Source organism: Onychostoma macrolepis, chromosome 05 (assembly GCF_012432095.1).
Source record: "Onychostoma macrolepis isolate SWU-2019 chromosome 05, ASM1243209v1, whole genome shotgun sequence".
NCBI lineage: Eukaryota > Metazoa > Chordata > Actinopteri > Cypriniformes > Cyprinidae > Onychostoma > Onychostoma macrolepis.
In genome coordinates, this window is record NC_081159.1 from 11,933,769 (window position 1) to 11,951,336 (window position 17,568).

A 17,568-nucleotide genomic window follows, 5' to 3' on the forward strand; every position below is an offset into this window, starting at 1 on the left:
GATGGCCTTTTTTTTTCTTTAGTATTATTATTTTGTGCTGTATTATTGGTTAATGTGTTATTTCTGTTTCAAAAGGCAGCAATAAATAACACTTTTATATCTAAAGAGTGTTTATGTGATTTTATGTTGTGAAATGAATAAATGCATACCAATCGTAATAATCGTGAAACCGTGATTATTCCTCAGACTATAATCGTACCAACAAAATCTATAATCGTTGCATCCCTAGTTACAACCCATGTAGACATAGTGTAAGCTTCACCGCCTGTTGTTTAATGAAACAAAACTTCTCCGAGGAAGTGAAACAAACATTCCCGCACAAGGAGAAACGTAAGGTCAACACCATGCAAAAACTCTCTGCATCTTCTCTTTATTTTTCTTGAGGTAGCCTATATGATTAATGTCTTTTTTATTATTGTCTATTATTACACCATGAGGAGAAGTGTTCATCCCTCTTCTGAAGGCATTTTAACCAGCTCCAGACTCAAAACAGCTTCAAACTCAACAGGCTTCTTACACTGTGCTTAATTCTGGGTTATAGGTTACCCAGGGGTAATGAAACACTGACCTTGTGCAGGGTTTGCATGGCTTTTGTGGTGTTATCCCTGCACTGCAGTGCCAAACTTGCGCAGTGTGAAACAATGTTATGGCTAGACGCTTAGCAACAGACACCCAATTATGTGGCTCACATTCACGTGCTTTGGACAGTCAAAGAAACACCACGCATATAAATCAATCGATTCAGCATTTGAGGGGAAAAATGTCAGATTGTGATGGAAACATGAATTGGAGTGAAAACAAACAAACGTCTGAAAAAAACTAATACTTTTATTCAACAAATATGCATTAAATTGCTACAAAATATTTATGTTAAAAAATGCAGTTTTATTCCACAGAAATATTAAAAAGCCTAAATGTTTCAGCATTGATAATAATAATAATAATAATAATAATAATAAATATTAGAATGATTTCTGAAGAATCATGTGAAACTTAAGACTGGAGTAATGACTGCTGAAAATTCAGCTATGCCATCAGAGAAATTAATTATTTTAATATATATTCAAATAGAAAACATTATTTAAACGTTATTTTAAATTACAAAAATATTTCATAATATTACTGTAGCTATCTTTCCATCCACCTATTTTAATGCACATTTTGGGATAGCACATAAAAAAAATATATATATATAAAAAAAAACTTTTCTAATAATTTCTTATCCGGTAGAAAACATGCGCATAAACTACGATGGAAACACTTTTACAGAATAAATTCCTTAATAGGCATCAAAAAGACTCTAAAATGCAAAGTCTCATTGAAGTGCTTTGCTATAATTAACTCCCAGAACTGCGTTCCCAAACAGTGGGTTCCAAAAATAAGGTAACATGAACATGTTTAGTCTGAAGCTTGTAATTTATTATATACAAAAATTATTATGTGCCTTCTCCTACTGCAGCAAATTAAATTTTTCTTCTTGATATTTAGCGCAAGTTAATCAGGAAGTGACGATTTTGTTCTCTTCAACTCACTGGATGGAAAAGCTGCTTTATTCGCAAATGTTTTATGCAATATTCCAATTTTGTGCATAAGTTTAATTCGTAACCTTGGAAGGAAACACCTTGTGTTTACAGTATTTTGATCAAATAAATGCAGCCTTGGCTAAACACTGAAAAGGCAAGGGTGGGACACCTTTTTCTCTAGAAATAGTCTAGGGCTGTCATTAAGACACCTATTCAGTGATCTCTGAAATCTGTATCTTATCAAATCATATAACAGTGACATTTTATGCTTTATTCCAAAAAAAAAAAAACTCACAGAACCTTCATGACACCACGTCATTTCTCTTTGATTTGTCATGAAAGGCATTTGACATGTCAGTGGAATGTAATTTTGTCCTTTCCAGAGGATTTAAAGACACAAAGCACACATTGTGTGAGGAGACACCGGAGGCAAATGTGTACGTCCAGGTCTGAAGTAGCCATTACCCCTCTTGAGTCCTCAAAATCCAGCTCAAACACAAGCTTGCATTTGTAATTCAACCAAAACGTTGTAACCAATCAGAAAATCAGCATTGTCCGATTAATTGGCCATCTCCCATGAGCATGAAGGACTTCTTCCCTTTGTGTCATGCATTCAGTCAATCAGAACTCGTTTGGGGAAGCGTTGCTAATGGAGGAAGCCCTACAGATGACCGAGCCTAACTGATAGCTACGCCTGAAAAGAACCGGAGAAATGGGTGGTTCCCATAGCAACCCAGGGGAGGAGACTTAAAGTCTGCTGTAGGCCTTATCTTCCAAATGCCCTAATGTAGACAGAAACTGACATTCACCTGGTTTCGACGAGTAGCCTACTGAGTGTTGAAAGCACATTCTGTGGCTTTGGTATTGACGTCTTAACAGTAACTGAGGATACAGTAGCTCAACCCCCTCCATAAAAGAACAATTATGACGAAAATAAGAAAGCTTTTAGGAATGTGATTAGCCAGCATTAACTACTCTGGACTCGCTTCAAGGAGCAATATGAAAGAACTGTGACAAAGTATCTCTTGCCATTTTAAATAGGGTCAAATACTTTGTCTACAGTGAAAACAAATAATAAAAAGATGCGAGCAAAATGAACAACAAGGCAATGACAAAGGCTTTCAAGATATGAGGTAAAGCACTTGATAACCAGCACAGGGAGTCTGAATTCCTTCCACGACATCACTTCGCCAGTAGCTTAGCAACAGCATTAACAGTGCTGCTGCTTTGAGATCTGTGAGAAGAATTCATAACATGTTCACACAAATTTATTGCTGAATATTAACAAATGTCTCTGAGGAAATGCTGTTTCACAGCTCTTGGTCAATCCACCTTTTAACTACCAAGATGCAGCAGTTTGCTATTAAGAATCATGATTCAAGAGGGGAATTCCTATTATTCATATTCATATGCTAACACTTGACATTAAATAGCCCCATCATGGCTGATGCACGCAATCATTACGACGACTGCATCATAAAACCAGGCCCCGATGAATGAAGAAGTGTTGGCTGTGCAAATGACGCCGATTAATCGACTATGGTTCACTGTAGCAACACTTCCTGGACTCTGCAAGGGGTCTCTTGTGTGTACGACAACACCGTGGGACATTAACTCTTGCAATAAAACAGCATTTAATGGTGAAACATAATTATACCCACAGTGGCAATGACTCTAGCAGGTGGTTAGAATATAAGAAAGGCGTGATGAATGGTTACAAAATTTAAATAGGACTATGTCATGCTCATTATGATATAAGAACTGTTAAATTAGGACATGTAAACATTGTGTAATAAAAAAAAAACACTCACGCCTTACAGGATTGAATGAATAAAATTCGAATGTTATTAAGCTGAATATTATAATCTCACAGTCCACGCAAGTCAGCTGTCAAAGGAGTGGCACAAAAAGGTTACTATGTACACATATTTAATTGTGTATAAACACTTGCCAACGCAGGCCACCAGCTGCATGACGCATTAACTCTCCTCTGTATCCAAGCTCACAGCATTCTCCTGTTGACCAGGTTTCTGTTAATCACAGGAAACAAGAACCAGACACAAGCAAGGACGACTATAATGCCTGCAGAAATCTATCAGTTAGCATTATCATTCATCTGTGGTAGTTGCTCAGCTGGCATAGGAAGCACATTTGGAAATGCTGGAAATGCCATGGACTTTTCTCTCTGAAGCCACAAATGAGGAAAATGATGGCTGACGATGTTGATTGGTTAAAGGTAATGGAAAAATGCATAGTTAGAAATTTGTTTACTAGCGACTCAGACTATCCTGAGCTGTGATGTGAAAGTCTATTTTAACATTTTAAGAAAATTAAGCAAAAATTCTCTCTCACACTTAAAATGTCGACTAGGGCATTTCTTACACTAATGCAATATAATGTAGGCATTAGGGATGTACATCTCATGACTGAGGCCGACACAATACGCATCTCGATGCATAGCCAACCATACGATACATATACCAAAATACATACAAGATACCTATAAAGCAGCTACTGATGCGATACGATTCACCCCTGTTACGATGCCGTGCAATCCGATTTCGATACGATTCAATTTAACACAATGCGATTTGATGCAATACAAGCTTTTATCTCTGGTTTTATGACAGCTGTACCTTTGCAGAACAGATAGCGGAACATTAGAACATTACAATCTAAAATTACTCTTTAAAGCATTAAAATAACTAAATTAAAAGTTAAAAAAAAAAAATAATAAAATATCGCTGAATTAAAATGAAAATAAATAATAAAGAAAATGACTATTCTAACTGCTATAAGAAACACACACTAACTCATCTGAGCACAGTAATTAGGACTGTAATAGATTACATTTGATTTACCCATTACAATAGTCCCTTTGCTCGTTCACTCACGTAAGCCTCGCTACCTCTCCTGACAGGAAAATGGATATATTTGCATGACTTACTGACATTTACAGATGGAAAATATACCCGTTACATGTTAGTTATGCACTGAGGACAAAACATGTGCTCAAAACAATTAAAAAATTAAAAATGTTTAAAAAAAATGGCCTGTAACCATCATGCATGGAATCCTTTTTTTGCGAGAAACGTATAAATTGCATTTTGGCAGAATACACAGCTGCTTTTGAATGGCCATTAATTGAGAAAGACAATTTATGCCCACATAATGCCTGGATCATACTAACTAGCCAATCCTTGAAGCCTTGGACATGCCCAATTCTTCTGTCTTTTAGTTTGTTAATTTACCACAACAGCAGAAACAGGGGAAAAATTTAATGTGCCATGTTTTTGTCAATGACTAACAATGGTTTTTTTATTGGCACTGATTAACATGCTGTGGTCAGATGTGGCCGGTTTAACCTTTGTACCATCCAGGAAGCCCAGTTAAGATGGTTAGTTTTGGATGCTGGGGGGAGAATAGATTTCGTATCCTCAAAAGCTGCATTCACCATGCCAAACAGAAAATGACAGACAGAGGGGAAAAAAAACCTAACTTTCACTCTTGTCTTACACATGCTTCACTGGTCAAGGCTAATACTTCACAGCAGGATTGCCTTACACTGTACCATGACCCTCCCGGCACACTCGCTCACAAATGCTCTTGATCTCATACACATTCTCACACTCTCACCCCCACAGATCTCATTAGGCTTCACAAGAGACACCCAAACTTCACCCACTGAACACACAGATGGATGAGTAGCTACATTTATGCACTAGAGCACTCAGAATGATACTGTGTGTCATTCTTACTAGCCACACATTCTAACAGATATCTTCAGCATGATACATGTCTACAATGACATCCAAAGTGGTAAAAATGAAGAAATACCAGACCTATAAGATGTCTCAAATTGTTCTATAGTATTAATTATTATTACATAAAATAAATAAATGAGCTTAGAAATATATATAATTTATATATAATTACAGTCTATTATATTTATATTTTATACATTATAATACACACACACTCAAAATAAAAATTTGTTTACATACTATATGTGTGTGTACTGTGTATATTTATTATGCATATATAAATACACACACACACACACACACACATACATGCATATATATATATATATAAGGAAAATATGTTAGATTTATAAAAGAGAGAAATAATAAGATAATAGAGATAGATAGACACACTGTATGCCACGTCAGAATTCAAGTCAAAAACAAGGTAAATATGTTGAACAAAGTTGATACATAAAACAGTGTTTTTTTTGTTTGTTTTTTAATGGTACATGCAGGTAACATCTGGCATGCACTAATCACCACGGTTGTTGGGCAAAAAAAAGCTAGTATACCACACTGGTCAAACCTCAGCACCAGCACCCTCTGACACATTTCACTGGGGCACAAATATAGGTCAACAACAAACAACTTGCATATTTTGCATATCATTACACGGGGTGGGGAAATTGTTAAAGTGGTGCTCCTAAAAACTGTTTGGGATTTCAGCTTTTTGGAGGAGTCTCATTAGCATCAAGGTCCGGGTAATAAGTTCTCTGGAGCACACTCTTCAAAACTAGAACCAGAAGCACTGCCTCTTGAAGTGATAGCGAGATCCAGCAAAAAGCTGCTCCTCCCCTTTCACACACACAGCCAGAGCAAACAGACACAAAGGGGAACCAATTAGTGGCAGCACAGACTGGGAGCAGCCAAGCTTATAGTCGGTCTAAGAGACTTAATGCAATAGAGGAACACAGATATCAGTGAATTGAAAAATGAGATGAGCCTCTTATTGGTTGGGAATTCATCTTCTCTTTTAGCATTAGTGCTATAGCTGATGCTCATCTTCTGAGAGTGGGCTAGAAATTATCCATACTGCATGAAACAGACAGACAAGCAGACTCCTGTTCAAAAGTTGTTCAGTGATGTTTCATGTACTTTAAATATTGTACAGCACCTCTAGTTTTAAGAGTGTGGAACACAAAGTGTTTATATGTTTAGCTAGATTTCAATTAACAATCATTTTTAATAGCTCTAGTTAACAATAATAACCCTGATGTGGAGGAATTTGGGAAACACATCTGAAATTTTAGTTCAGTAAAAGCGACACACTTCACCTTTTAGTTACGGCAGCTCATAGTGTTAATCCATGAAAAGCAATGGCAGCCAAGTCCCCCCCGCTTCAAATTTAGCCAACAGACCACTTGCTCCTCCTACTTTGAGGAGGACCACCCGGAGCAGTTCCCATCAGAATAAAGAGACCTCCTAACTTAAGAGTGTCCATGAGCTGGAGCCTCATAAGCCCCTGTGTGTTTAACCTTACAGCCCGAGTAGCACGCAAGCACCGTCTGATGCAGAGTTATTTAACGCTTCAGTGCTGGGGAGTACGCTTTACCATTCTGATGAGGCATCAAAGCTAAGCACTGAATATTGGTGAGGAGGGTAAAGAAATTAATGGCTGAATTGAGAACAGTGAATAGTGTTGATTCGGAGGTTTTGTTCTGTGGGGGAGGGAAGGGGGTACTTAAAATGTGCTGGTGGGCTTCACTGATTGGTGGTCCCATTGTTTTATGTCAGACTTTTTTTTTTTGGACGCAGAGTTGTAGATTCCTTCAACAAGCTTCAATCCATTCATTGCTTAATGTCAATAGTGGGACTGGCAACTCATGATAGTCATATAATCGTCATGGTGAGACCATAATATTCAAATGTTTTGTCTTCAATACTATTCAAATAATTTTGAATATGTAAAATGTCATATTACACACAAAAAAAAAAAACTCATCACAATGATTTAAAGTGTGTCTTCAATTAAACATTCAAATTACAATGATTACCAATAAATAAAGGGACAGTTCATGCATATTTAAATAGTTAAAACACGTAGCTGTCAATTAAAACCTGTCCAGACTTAAAAATGAAATCAATACTCATGAATATGCAAATTAACAGTATTTTACAAATAACCAAATCTCAGATGCAAGAATCCCTAAGTGAAAAATAACACTGCTTCCTACTTTCTCTATAACAAAAGCAATTTAATTCAGCAATAACTGGAGTCCTTGAGTCAATTATGTAATCAGAACGACTGAAAGATGCTGTCATCCCTCAGGAGCCAATGACAAGAACATCTTTAACATTCGATTCAAAGTCCCCTCAGTACGTTTACGCATTATGCAATCAATTTTACTGAGCATGCATCCTATAGACTGTTACGTGAGCACTAACGCATAAAATATTTTTCTTAAACACAAAAGAGCCCGATTTCCCACAACCCACACAAGGAGCAGACTCATCCCTATCTGCGTGGTGATTTATCGCCCACACATACAGCAGTCAATGGGAATCCAAGAAACTGCATTCTCATGAAAACCAGTTCAAAAGAACATCTATCTCCTGACCACCAATGATGAAATGTTACATATAATATTACACAGCTGATATTTCCAGAGTCAAAGGACCACCACAAACTCACTGCGTTAATGCAATGCGTAAAGGGGTGGTCACACTAAATTTTGAGCGTGTGAAATTTCTGCAGACAGCCCAACACTGCAACCGTGACATGATGTCAAACAGTGGCATTTTTAAAAAAATAAAATAAAATAAATTAATCCAAAATGTTAAAATATACAATTTGCTTAACTTCTTGCAAGCATATAAACAGAAGTGAATACAATGAAAAGTACAGAGAGACCGATACCCTGCAAATTGAAATCATTTGCCGACTGGATGTCTTTAACAGCCAAATTATAGAATAAAAATGTAATTGTCATGGCATCTCAGCATAGCAGACTAACCCAATTTATCATGATCAGCCTGTCAAGTGGGACTCCCAGAAGAGGAATCCACACAGCAGACCTTCACAGCCATCTGAACCCCATTAATCAATAAATGCCATTGAAGATCATTACAATTAGGAATGCATGAACATCTGTCTAGAGTGAAACCAGTGATATTCCCGACTGAAGGAGTGTTTGGGACAACCAATAATGAGTTGAGACAACCCTGGCAACAACCCCTCCCTTTCTTTCAGGGTGTCCAGTACTGTGGAGGTACCATGGTACAGTGTGACATTAAAGATATATACCACAGTACTGAATGGTACCTGCATGGCAGCTTAAGCTACATCAAAGAATACCATAGTATTGCCATGCCGTGACAACCTAAAGTAATACCACGGTTCTTCTAGGTACTTTTTTTAGTAGTACAGCTCACCCCAAGAGACACATGCACCACCTTATATCTTAAATCCGACTTATACATGCATACTGAACAACATTAGATGGTATATTCAATGCTTCATTCTTCAAAGATGGAATATAAGGTTCCAAGAAGAACCTTTAACATCCATGGAACATTTCCATTACATAAACCATTCTTTATGGAAAAAGTCAGATTATTAAAATGTTCTTTTAAGAATTGTTCACTGAAAGGTTCTTTCTGGATCCCAAAATGGTTCCTCTATGGCATCACTGTGAAAAACCTCCTTTCTGAACCATTATTTTTAATAAGTTAATCACTATAATATAGCTGTGTAAGAAATATATAAGGTGAATTCAGGTAAATTGGGAGACTTTGTGCCATTCAGATGACTGGGAAAAATGTCCCACTTAACCTGAAATAACCCCTGTGTATATAGCGAATTCATCCTAAACAACAAACTGGACGAAATAAATTTCACCTCACGCCCAAAACCTGGTGAAACCCATTACCTACCTCCCGAGCTCGTCTCCAATCTCGTAATAATCCTCCACATTCTCCTGGTTGAACACGGTCATGGTGCTCCTGGGCGCTTCCAGCTCTCCGGGATTCCCAAATCAGCAGCCCATCTCTGTCAACCTAATGACAGTTTGCGGCGAACCCCTCTCATATTCGCTCTGCGGAGAGAGAGAGAGAGAGAGAGAGAGAGACGCGTGAAGGCAACGCGCGTGTCGTGCGTAAAAACGCTCAGTGTCTTCACGACTCGCATAAAATCCTCTTCTGAGACCCTGACCACTCTCACCGCATGTCAGCCAGTGTTTGTGTACGCTCAGGCTGCATTAGCCTGGTGGGTAGAAACTAGTCAAGCCCACACGGGAGAAGGTAACAGTGGGTTTGTTAAGGCGTCTACGGCGCTTGGCGTTGCCAAGTGAACAGCGCTGCTTGATGTGTGTGTGTGAGGAACTGTTCGTGATCATAAGTAACCCCTGTGTTCACTCACCAGGGCAAGATAACCGAATCACACTGAGAAGTTGGCGGTTGACACCTCACGTTAAGTGCCAATGTTTCATTAAACCTACGCCCTCCCTTGTAGCTTTCATATCGTTAGAGAAACCTGGCGTATTCTTTCATTGCTTGCACGATCTAACAGAGTATAGCATGCTCTGACCGGTAACATGCTTATTACTTCGATAAAAGCGAATAAAAGTAGCTTACCTTTATATTTCCATCGTTGTCAATGTCCAGGCGGCAGGTACGATCCAGTATGAAGCGATAAAACAGAATACCCTGGCTTCACGCGAGACATGGAAGTGTTGTGTTGCAGGAAATGGGAGGATTGTAACAATGTAGATGGTGCGGGGCTCTGGGTAATGAGACCGCCAGCAGTCCACCTGAGGGGGGCGCTGTGGAGAAACGCTCATTATAAGCAGAATGATAGTCTAGACATTTTGATCAATTTTCTTCACATGTGTTAAAAAGGTAACTAAAACCGAAATCTATCTATCTATCTATCTATCTATCTATCTATCTATCTATCTATCTATCTATCTATCTATCTATCTATCTATCTATCTATCTATCTATCTATCTGTCCATGCTGTCTGCCTGTCGGTAAATCTTAACGTTTTCCGCATAAACGCTTAACATATTTCTCTTAAAATGTATATTGTATACTTGATAATGTTCCCTGTACTCTAGCAATTATTCTCTAATGAATGCTGTAGTGTCTCATGAAAGATTTCTAAAAACACAATTTATAAATTAATTAAAAATATATACCTGTAATACTATTTTATAATCTGTATTATGATATTTTATTTAAAAGCACTTTTTTTCTATAATGGCTGACTATTTGCAGATTGACTGATACACTAGCACCATCTACTGGAACAGTTATGGCCTACAATGTAGGTGCTGCTGATCTCCACTTGAGTAAAACTGGATGGTACACTATGTGGTACACTTTTTAACATCAATTACACAAAGTTTTTGGTAACACAGTTTCTAGAAAGTGATACTAAATATGGTATTTGAAGGAAGACTATAGTGAACAGCCCTTACGAAAATTAACCATGGTTTTACAACAAATAAAACCAAAAAAACATGGTTACTATAGTTAAACCATGTTAACCACAAATTAACCATGGTTTTGCTACACTAACCATAGTTTATCCATGGTATTTGTAGTAAAACTGTGGTTATACAAATGGTCATCAATACGCCGAAAAACCATACTACACTTTTACTACAATAAAACCATGGTTAATTTTGCGTAAGAGACATACATCCAACTATAAATATGCTCTAATAATATTTGAGATTTTATCGCATACACTGGTCTTAGACTTTTTCCCCAGTTTATCAGACACTTTGTGCTCGGTTTAGTACAAAGGCGTGTTTTTCTTCACTAAAAGCCTCACAGTGTGTTGAAATAAACATTCCTCACAACTCATTGTTGACAGCAGATCGTTAGTGTTAGTCTTTTATATGTTTTGACTGATGTCTGCCTTCATGAAATATTGATTAGTAAGGTGGTTATTATCATCCCCGCATTGTTGCACAGACTTAGGCCTACTTATTATAGAAAGTGTCAGACTTTACTGTCATGATAATTTGCTGTTTATAGTCTCATGTAACTGACAGAATAGTGAATATAGGCTATTGCAAAATAATATGCTGCAACCTTATGATTTTTATATACATAATATCTCACATATTTATTTTCTATAGTGAACACATTTTGACAGTCCTGTCAAAGATTTGAAATAACGCCTCTGTGAAAAAAAGCATAAAAAAAACAATGTGCTTTTAGTGCGCCATCTTGTGTCTAAAATGGTAAGCGCAGCGTATTAGGCCGGTTTGGCCAAGCTTTAGACAATTAAATCAAACACGCAAGTGAAAACTCTTTTAAATTTGTGCACCCTCTTTTGATATTAACATACACTAAATCAGAGATGATTGTCAGGCTTTGGCTCATGGTGAGACAAAATATTCAGTCAGTCAACATTACCACCACATTCCCTCCATTCTGTTCGTATTGTAGTACTGACTACTGAGGGATTATTTTTCCACTGGTGCTTTTCAGTCTCTCCTCAAACAGTCATGCTGGGAGTCCTTCACGTCCTCAGGGTGAGTGTTGTGTGTGTGAGTGTGGACTTTTCTCCTTTAATTAACCTGAAGTGACAGATTCTATCTCACACCTGCTCAGCCTGCATCTCTATCTCTCCTGTGTTCTGAGCATATTTACCTTAGGCCTGGCCTTTAAACTTGACCGTGTTTTTATTGCCCAAAGTTCATGTTAACCCAATTTACATGTGGAAAAGTCTTAATCAAATTACTGTCAATTTATTACGTTTGGAAAGTCAGATATACGCTGACCTGTTTTTAATAGCCCTGGCCATACTGATATGATTATGGAGAATTGATTCGCAGGTAGTTTTGAATGTATTTTGTTTGAGTAATTTACATGTTCATGAGCAGTTGCAATTTTCTGATTTTTTAAAAATATATTCTAAAGATGCTGCTTGTACAAAGATCTACGAATAACTGTCTATTTAGTTTATTAATTTATTTATCTTTATTTATTTTATGATGTGTAAATATTAGTACTGTCAAATGTCCAACATAAAAAATTTTGTTTACATAATATATGTGTGTGTACTGTGTATATTTATTATGTATATATAAATACACACAGATACAGTATATATATTTGAAAATATTTACATGTATTTACATGGAACTTCCCATTTACTGACACACAAAGAATTTTTTCCCCATAATATACCTGTATTAACTACATTTAAATAGTTTTGGCTAATCAATGGATTTTCATCAAAGTTTAACATTAATACAATAAAAAAAAAAAAAAAAAAAATATATATATATATTTTAATTTTAATTTTAATTTTAATTTTAATTTTAATTTTAATTTTAATTTATTTATTTATTTATTTAAATCCTGGCCTTCTGACTCAAAATGTTACAGTCACTAAAATATAGCCCTTGTGACAACTTTATATTTATGCTGTTGAGTCAGTGTCAGAACACACGGTCAAATGTGATTAGAGGGTGACAGAATGAGCTACATCATACTCAGAAGCTAAAGTGCTCCCCTGTACTCTGTGTGGCTACCGGCGCCCGTAAATTACTGCTGTTTCACAGCTGTTCACACACATTCAGGCTTTCATGAAGGCAAGCGGGGCGACATGCATGACTACGACGAAACACCCACAAGCATCTGTACCTGCACATTTTATGTCCCACAGTTTATGTCTTTAATCTATGCCTCAGAGTTACACAAACAGCCGTCTTGACAGCCAAATGATAGGTATAAACACGGTGGCTTTAACTTGTACTTGTAAAACCTCAGTTACAGTATCTGTCAGAGTCTTTCTTTTCTTGCCACCATGTAGAAGCCACAGGCGTTTTTGAAGCTTTTGTTGACTGTTAACTCACAATCTCAACATCTTCACCTTGCACAGAGACAGGAACTCTCTTTAAAGGAGTTATCCAGGCCCCACATATAATAAAAAATAATAGTAATAATCCATTTTCTTTTTCAACCCATTTATTTTGAGAAATAAGTGTAGCTTGTATGAGCGTGAAATGCAAGTGCTGTCTGTTTACTCCTTTATGATTTGTTTTGTATGTGATGACTCAATGGAAAAAGTAAAAACAACTGTTAAAATTATATGAGCTCATGCAGAAAGCATGCTAACATAATAAAAGGAATAAGTACAAAAATGTGAAATTGTGTATTTTCATACAAATGCCATTGGTTGTGTTACCTTTGCTTTCCTTCACAGTGTTTCAGATTAGGGTGTGGGGATGTGGAGGAACGCCAGTGCTGAACTCATCCAAGCTTTGACTGGGAACACATTTTCAATATGTTCAAGAATTTCATCTCATTTTTGCAGGCTCGATTCATCTCTTTCTTTTTGGAGAGGCCTTTAATAAATAAAGCACCTCCAGATTCCCTTTTTATTGTCTGGTGCTTTTCATTTCACAAGCATTTATTTGAAAAAAAAAATAAAAATGTTTGGGCTGCCATGCTTACATTACAGTCAAGTCAGTTTTATAGATTTACCTCTACACTAATTCCCAAATGTGCTCACATGATCAGCGGGTGTTAAAATTACTCTTTGCTTTCATATGCATTGAACTCAAAAAAAAAAAAAAAAAAAAAATGGAGGAAATTAAGGTTTTTTAATAAGCAAAAAGAAGCCAAATCTTCAAAGCCTCTTTTCCAGCAGATTGACTCAGATAAAATGCTGGAGATGTAGGTGCCCAGCAGGGATGTGGAAGAATCGGAACACCTCCCCACTTTCTTCACCCCTACTTATATCCCCCATGGTGTTCCTGTCATGGGATAATGTGCTACTCCCACTTCTCTCATTATACCCACTTCACATGTCAACACACATTAGAGACAAGACAGACCTTTGACCATGCTTGTTAATCCAAAAATTAGGTGTTTACGTATCCTAAAGAAGATAAAGTGTGATGATAATGCATAAACATTTGTGGTCGGTGAGATCTCTTATGTTAGTCTCTTATGCTCAACAAGGCAAAAATAATAATATTGTGAAATACTATACAATTTAAATTACCTGTGTTATATCTGAATATATTTTAAAATGTATTCTATTCCTGTGATGGCAAAGCTGAATTTTCAAGAACCCGTTATTCCAGTCTTCAGTGTCACACGATTCTTCAGAAACCATTCTAATTCTGATTTGGTGCACAACAAACTTTTACTATTATCATCAATGTTGAAAACAGTTGTGCTACTTAATATTTTTGTGGAAACTATAATATATTTTTTGGGATTATTTGATGAATAGAAAGTTCTCAGAAAGTTACTCTAACTTTTGATCTTTTTTCTTTTTAAATATTACTGACTCTTACTTTGAATTGTAGTGTGCAATGAAACATTGGAAACCCTTTACAATAACATTCCATTTATTAACAATAGTGAACTACATTAGCTAAAATGGACTATCAATTAAAATTCTACATTCAAGCAAATTCAAGCATTTATTATTCAAGCAAATTCAAGCACTAGTTAATCTTAGTTCATTTCAAAAAGTGTTATTATTATTGTTATAAGTTGTATCTGTTCAGCTAATTTAATGAGCTGACATAAACTCACAACTGACAGTTGTGAGTGCCAAAATAAAATAGCTAATTTTGTCTTTCACAAAAAAAGTCTACTATTTTTAGATCCATTCAAACCATCTTTAGCTGTATGTTTCTTCTTGATTCCCCAGAGACTTTCTCCAGCATGCAGTCGGCCCTAAGCACCACAGCCAGTCCAGAGCCACAAGCTCATGTTTTCATCCCAAACCTGGATTAGTGAAGTCTGATCCCATAGCCACAGTTCAGCGAGCACACTGCTGGAGCAGTCCTGTACCTAATTAACTTCATTTTGCCTCTGTCAGTGATTCCAATGTGCAGGCGCAGCATCAGGCCAAATAGGATCTGACATTGCTTTCATAAATTCTATAATCTACTTCAGTGAACACAATGCTACTTACAGAACCAGGCCCTGCATAACCCTGTTCTTGCCATTTGAGTTGAGGCAGAGTGAATGTCAACAACTGCTACTTTTTTTTATAGGGGAGAGTGGGGTAAGATGAGCCTTTTTTTTTTTTAACTTACGTGTTCCTCAAGTTGAGGTAGAAGTACAATGAAAGTATCTAAAGTAATTTCAGGATGTTACCTATCATTTTAAATGATCAGAATGTGACCCGAGTTAGTGGGTAAGGGTGTAAACTGTCCATCTGACTGCATTTGATTCAAACCCATGTGAAACATTAAAAACTCTTTTAAAACTGATTTAATACACCGCAAATAATGCTTTTCTTACTTCGATTTTATGTCTTGTTTATTATGGATTTTTTTGAAAATGACCTTTAATGCAGTGTGTACACAGCTCTAAGTGAATGAAAACATCCTGAAAAGTTTTAAATCTTAAAGTGCATGGTGTATAAAGTTATTGTCTCTCAAAAGAAAGAGTTGTTGAATCATTGAAACCAGTCGTTTTTAAAATGATTCCCAAGCTGTTTCATGTTGACACACGAAACATTAGCATATTTCCCGCCCACATGTTGGTCTTTTGAATGAAAATGCAAATTAATTCTTTGCCACTAGGTGTCGCTTTTGGAGCGTTAAAACAGCTGTTTCCTCGCTAACGGCTGTACACAAAGCAGCACTGCTCACAAACACTGCTTTATCAGGCATTACAGGCATGATGAAATGAAAATAAGACCAATCGGGCCAATCACCACAGATTAGGTCACGCAAACGAGGGGTTTGGAAAAATGAATCATTGAGCGAATCGTTTGGGAGTCGTTGAGCAAGTAAGGTAAAAAATAAATGCATATTATAAGACAATGAAAGTGTTTTTTTGACCTTGCATGCATGTCAACATGTTGTTGGGGACTCCCAAAACCAAAATATGAAACTTTCATTACCCATAATAGGGGCACTTTAAATAAAAACTGAATTAGAATGAAGGAATGAATGGCCCCTAGCTGCCATTTTGGAGAGAGAGAGAGAGAGAGAGAGAGAGAGAGAGGGGCTAATATTTAGTTAAATTATTAGCATGGTTTTATATTTTGCTAAATCACCTATATGTATCATAAATTGAGACCTGGATAAATTTGCTTTGATGTAACAGACATTACATCTGTTATTGCTTTGACAAGCCAAAAACATTTTTTATAGTAAATGGGTGCCTTCCATTCCCCCCATGTGTTTCTCCTTTTCACCTTCTGGCAGAAATGATGGGTGGTTCCAAAATACATGGTCACATGACAGTAAAAGTGTACAGTTACCAAGATACAGGGGGTGGGTCAATTTACCCTAATCTTCCCTATAACCTATGATTGATTTATATTGACATACGCTGTAAATTCAATTTGTCTGGCTAGTGAAGCCTCCTTATTGTGAATATATGAGTGCTCAAACTAATGTTGTGGTTACACTATTTCTGGTGTAGATTTATCTGCCAATTAGTACTGAGGTATATGTGGCAGTAATGGTACCACAAACTCTTCTGAAGTGAGTGCTATGTACACTACATGTCATGATCACACATACTACAAAGAAAGTTTGCATGTCTCTAGGCAACGTCGTATTTTCTCTAAGGAAATGTATAAAAAGATTAAAAAGATTTAAACCATTAAATAAGGCCTCAAACAAAAACCTAAACGAGTCGGTATAACCCAGAGGTCAAGAGTTTCTCTGTGAAAGCCATTTTGGTTTCTGAACACTTCCCTTATGATTATGAATGTTTCATTATTGCCATTATGCTATAATATTTTAGGAGAATACATATTTATATTCCACTCGATTTGCTTGGTGTGCTTTGGCAGTGTGCCCCAGTCAAGGGCTCTATTATTTCATGGGGTTTATCTCACCACAAAAGCATATCAAAGGAAATAACAGAGAGAGCAAATTAACAGAAAGGTATTTAGCATCTAGCAGCGACCTAAATTTGAGATCTAACCAATTCATGAACCCACAATACATAATTACGGTTTTTATTGCTGCATAAACTATAATGTTGCCTTGTAATTTGATGGTTACACACATAGCAATTTGGAAACCTTAGCTATGCTTTGGCTTTGTTTGTTTGCGTATTTGTGTAACAAGTTCTGCTCCTCTGAAAATGCCAGTGTGTAATTTTCGCTGGGTGTGTTTTTTTGTTTAGTTTTTTCCTTTAAAAAGGCACAGCCGCATTACACATGTGGGTTTGAGCAGTTGTGTTATCGACGCTCACCTCCAAGTGTTCACTGCACTGTAGAAAGTTGTTTTACTGGAAACATGAACTCAGTCAAAAGACAGATTCTCATGGTTAAGCTGCAAGTGTCAGT

The 17,568-nt window shown here is 36.7% G+C and overlaps 1 protein-coding gene and 2 long non-coding RNA genes across 3 annotated transcripts in view; 2 read left to right on the top strand and 1 right to left on the bottom strand.

Annotated features, from left to right (window-relative positions):
- The window catches only part of dapk1 (death-associated protein kinase 1), a 75,616-nt gene extending 65,516 nt beyond the window's left edge, over positions 1-10,100 (bottom strand). Inside the window, exons 1-2 of the mRNA XM_058774957.1 lie at positions 9,902-10,100; positions 9,203-9,363 (exon numbers count right to left, since the gene is read on the bottom strand). Of these exons, the coding sequence (XP_058630940.1) occupies positions 9,203-9,264 (62 nt within the window). The 5' untranslated portion in view covers positions 9,265-9,363; positions 9,902-10,100. The remainder of the gene's footprint in view (positions 1-9,202; positions 9,364-9,901) is intronic.
- LOC131540307 (uncharacterized) overlaps positions 1-15,206 on the top strand; it is a 29,538-nt gene extending 14,332 nt beyond the window's left edge. The window contains exon 3 of the long non-coding RNA XR_009271244.1: positions 14,959-15,206. This is a non-coding gene — a long non-coding RNA (uncharacterized LOC131540307). The remainder of the gene's footprint in view (positions 1-14,958) is intronic.
- Positions 10,959-13,690, top strand: LOC131540308 (uncharacterized). Its single transcript, XR_009271245.1, has 3 exons — positions 10,959-11,664; positions 11,772-11,815; positions 13,495-13,690. It is a non-coding gene; the product is annotated as an uncharacterized LOC131540308 (long non-coding RNA).
- Positions 15,207-17,568: the final 2,362 nt, after the last annotated feature.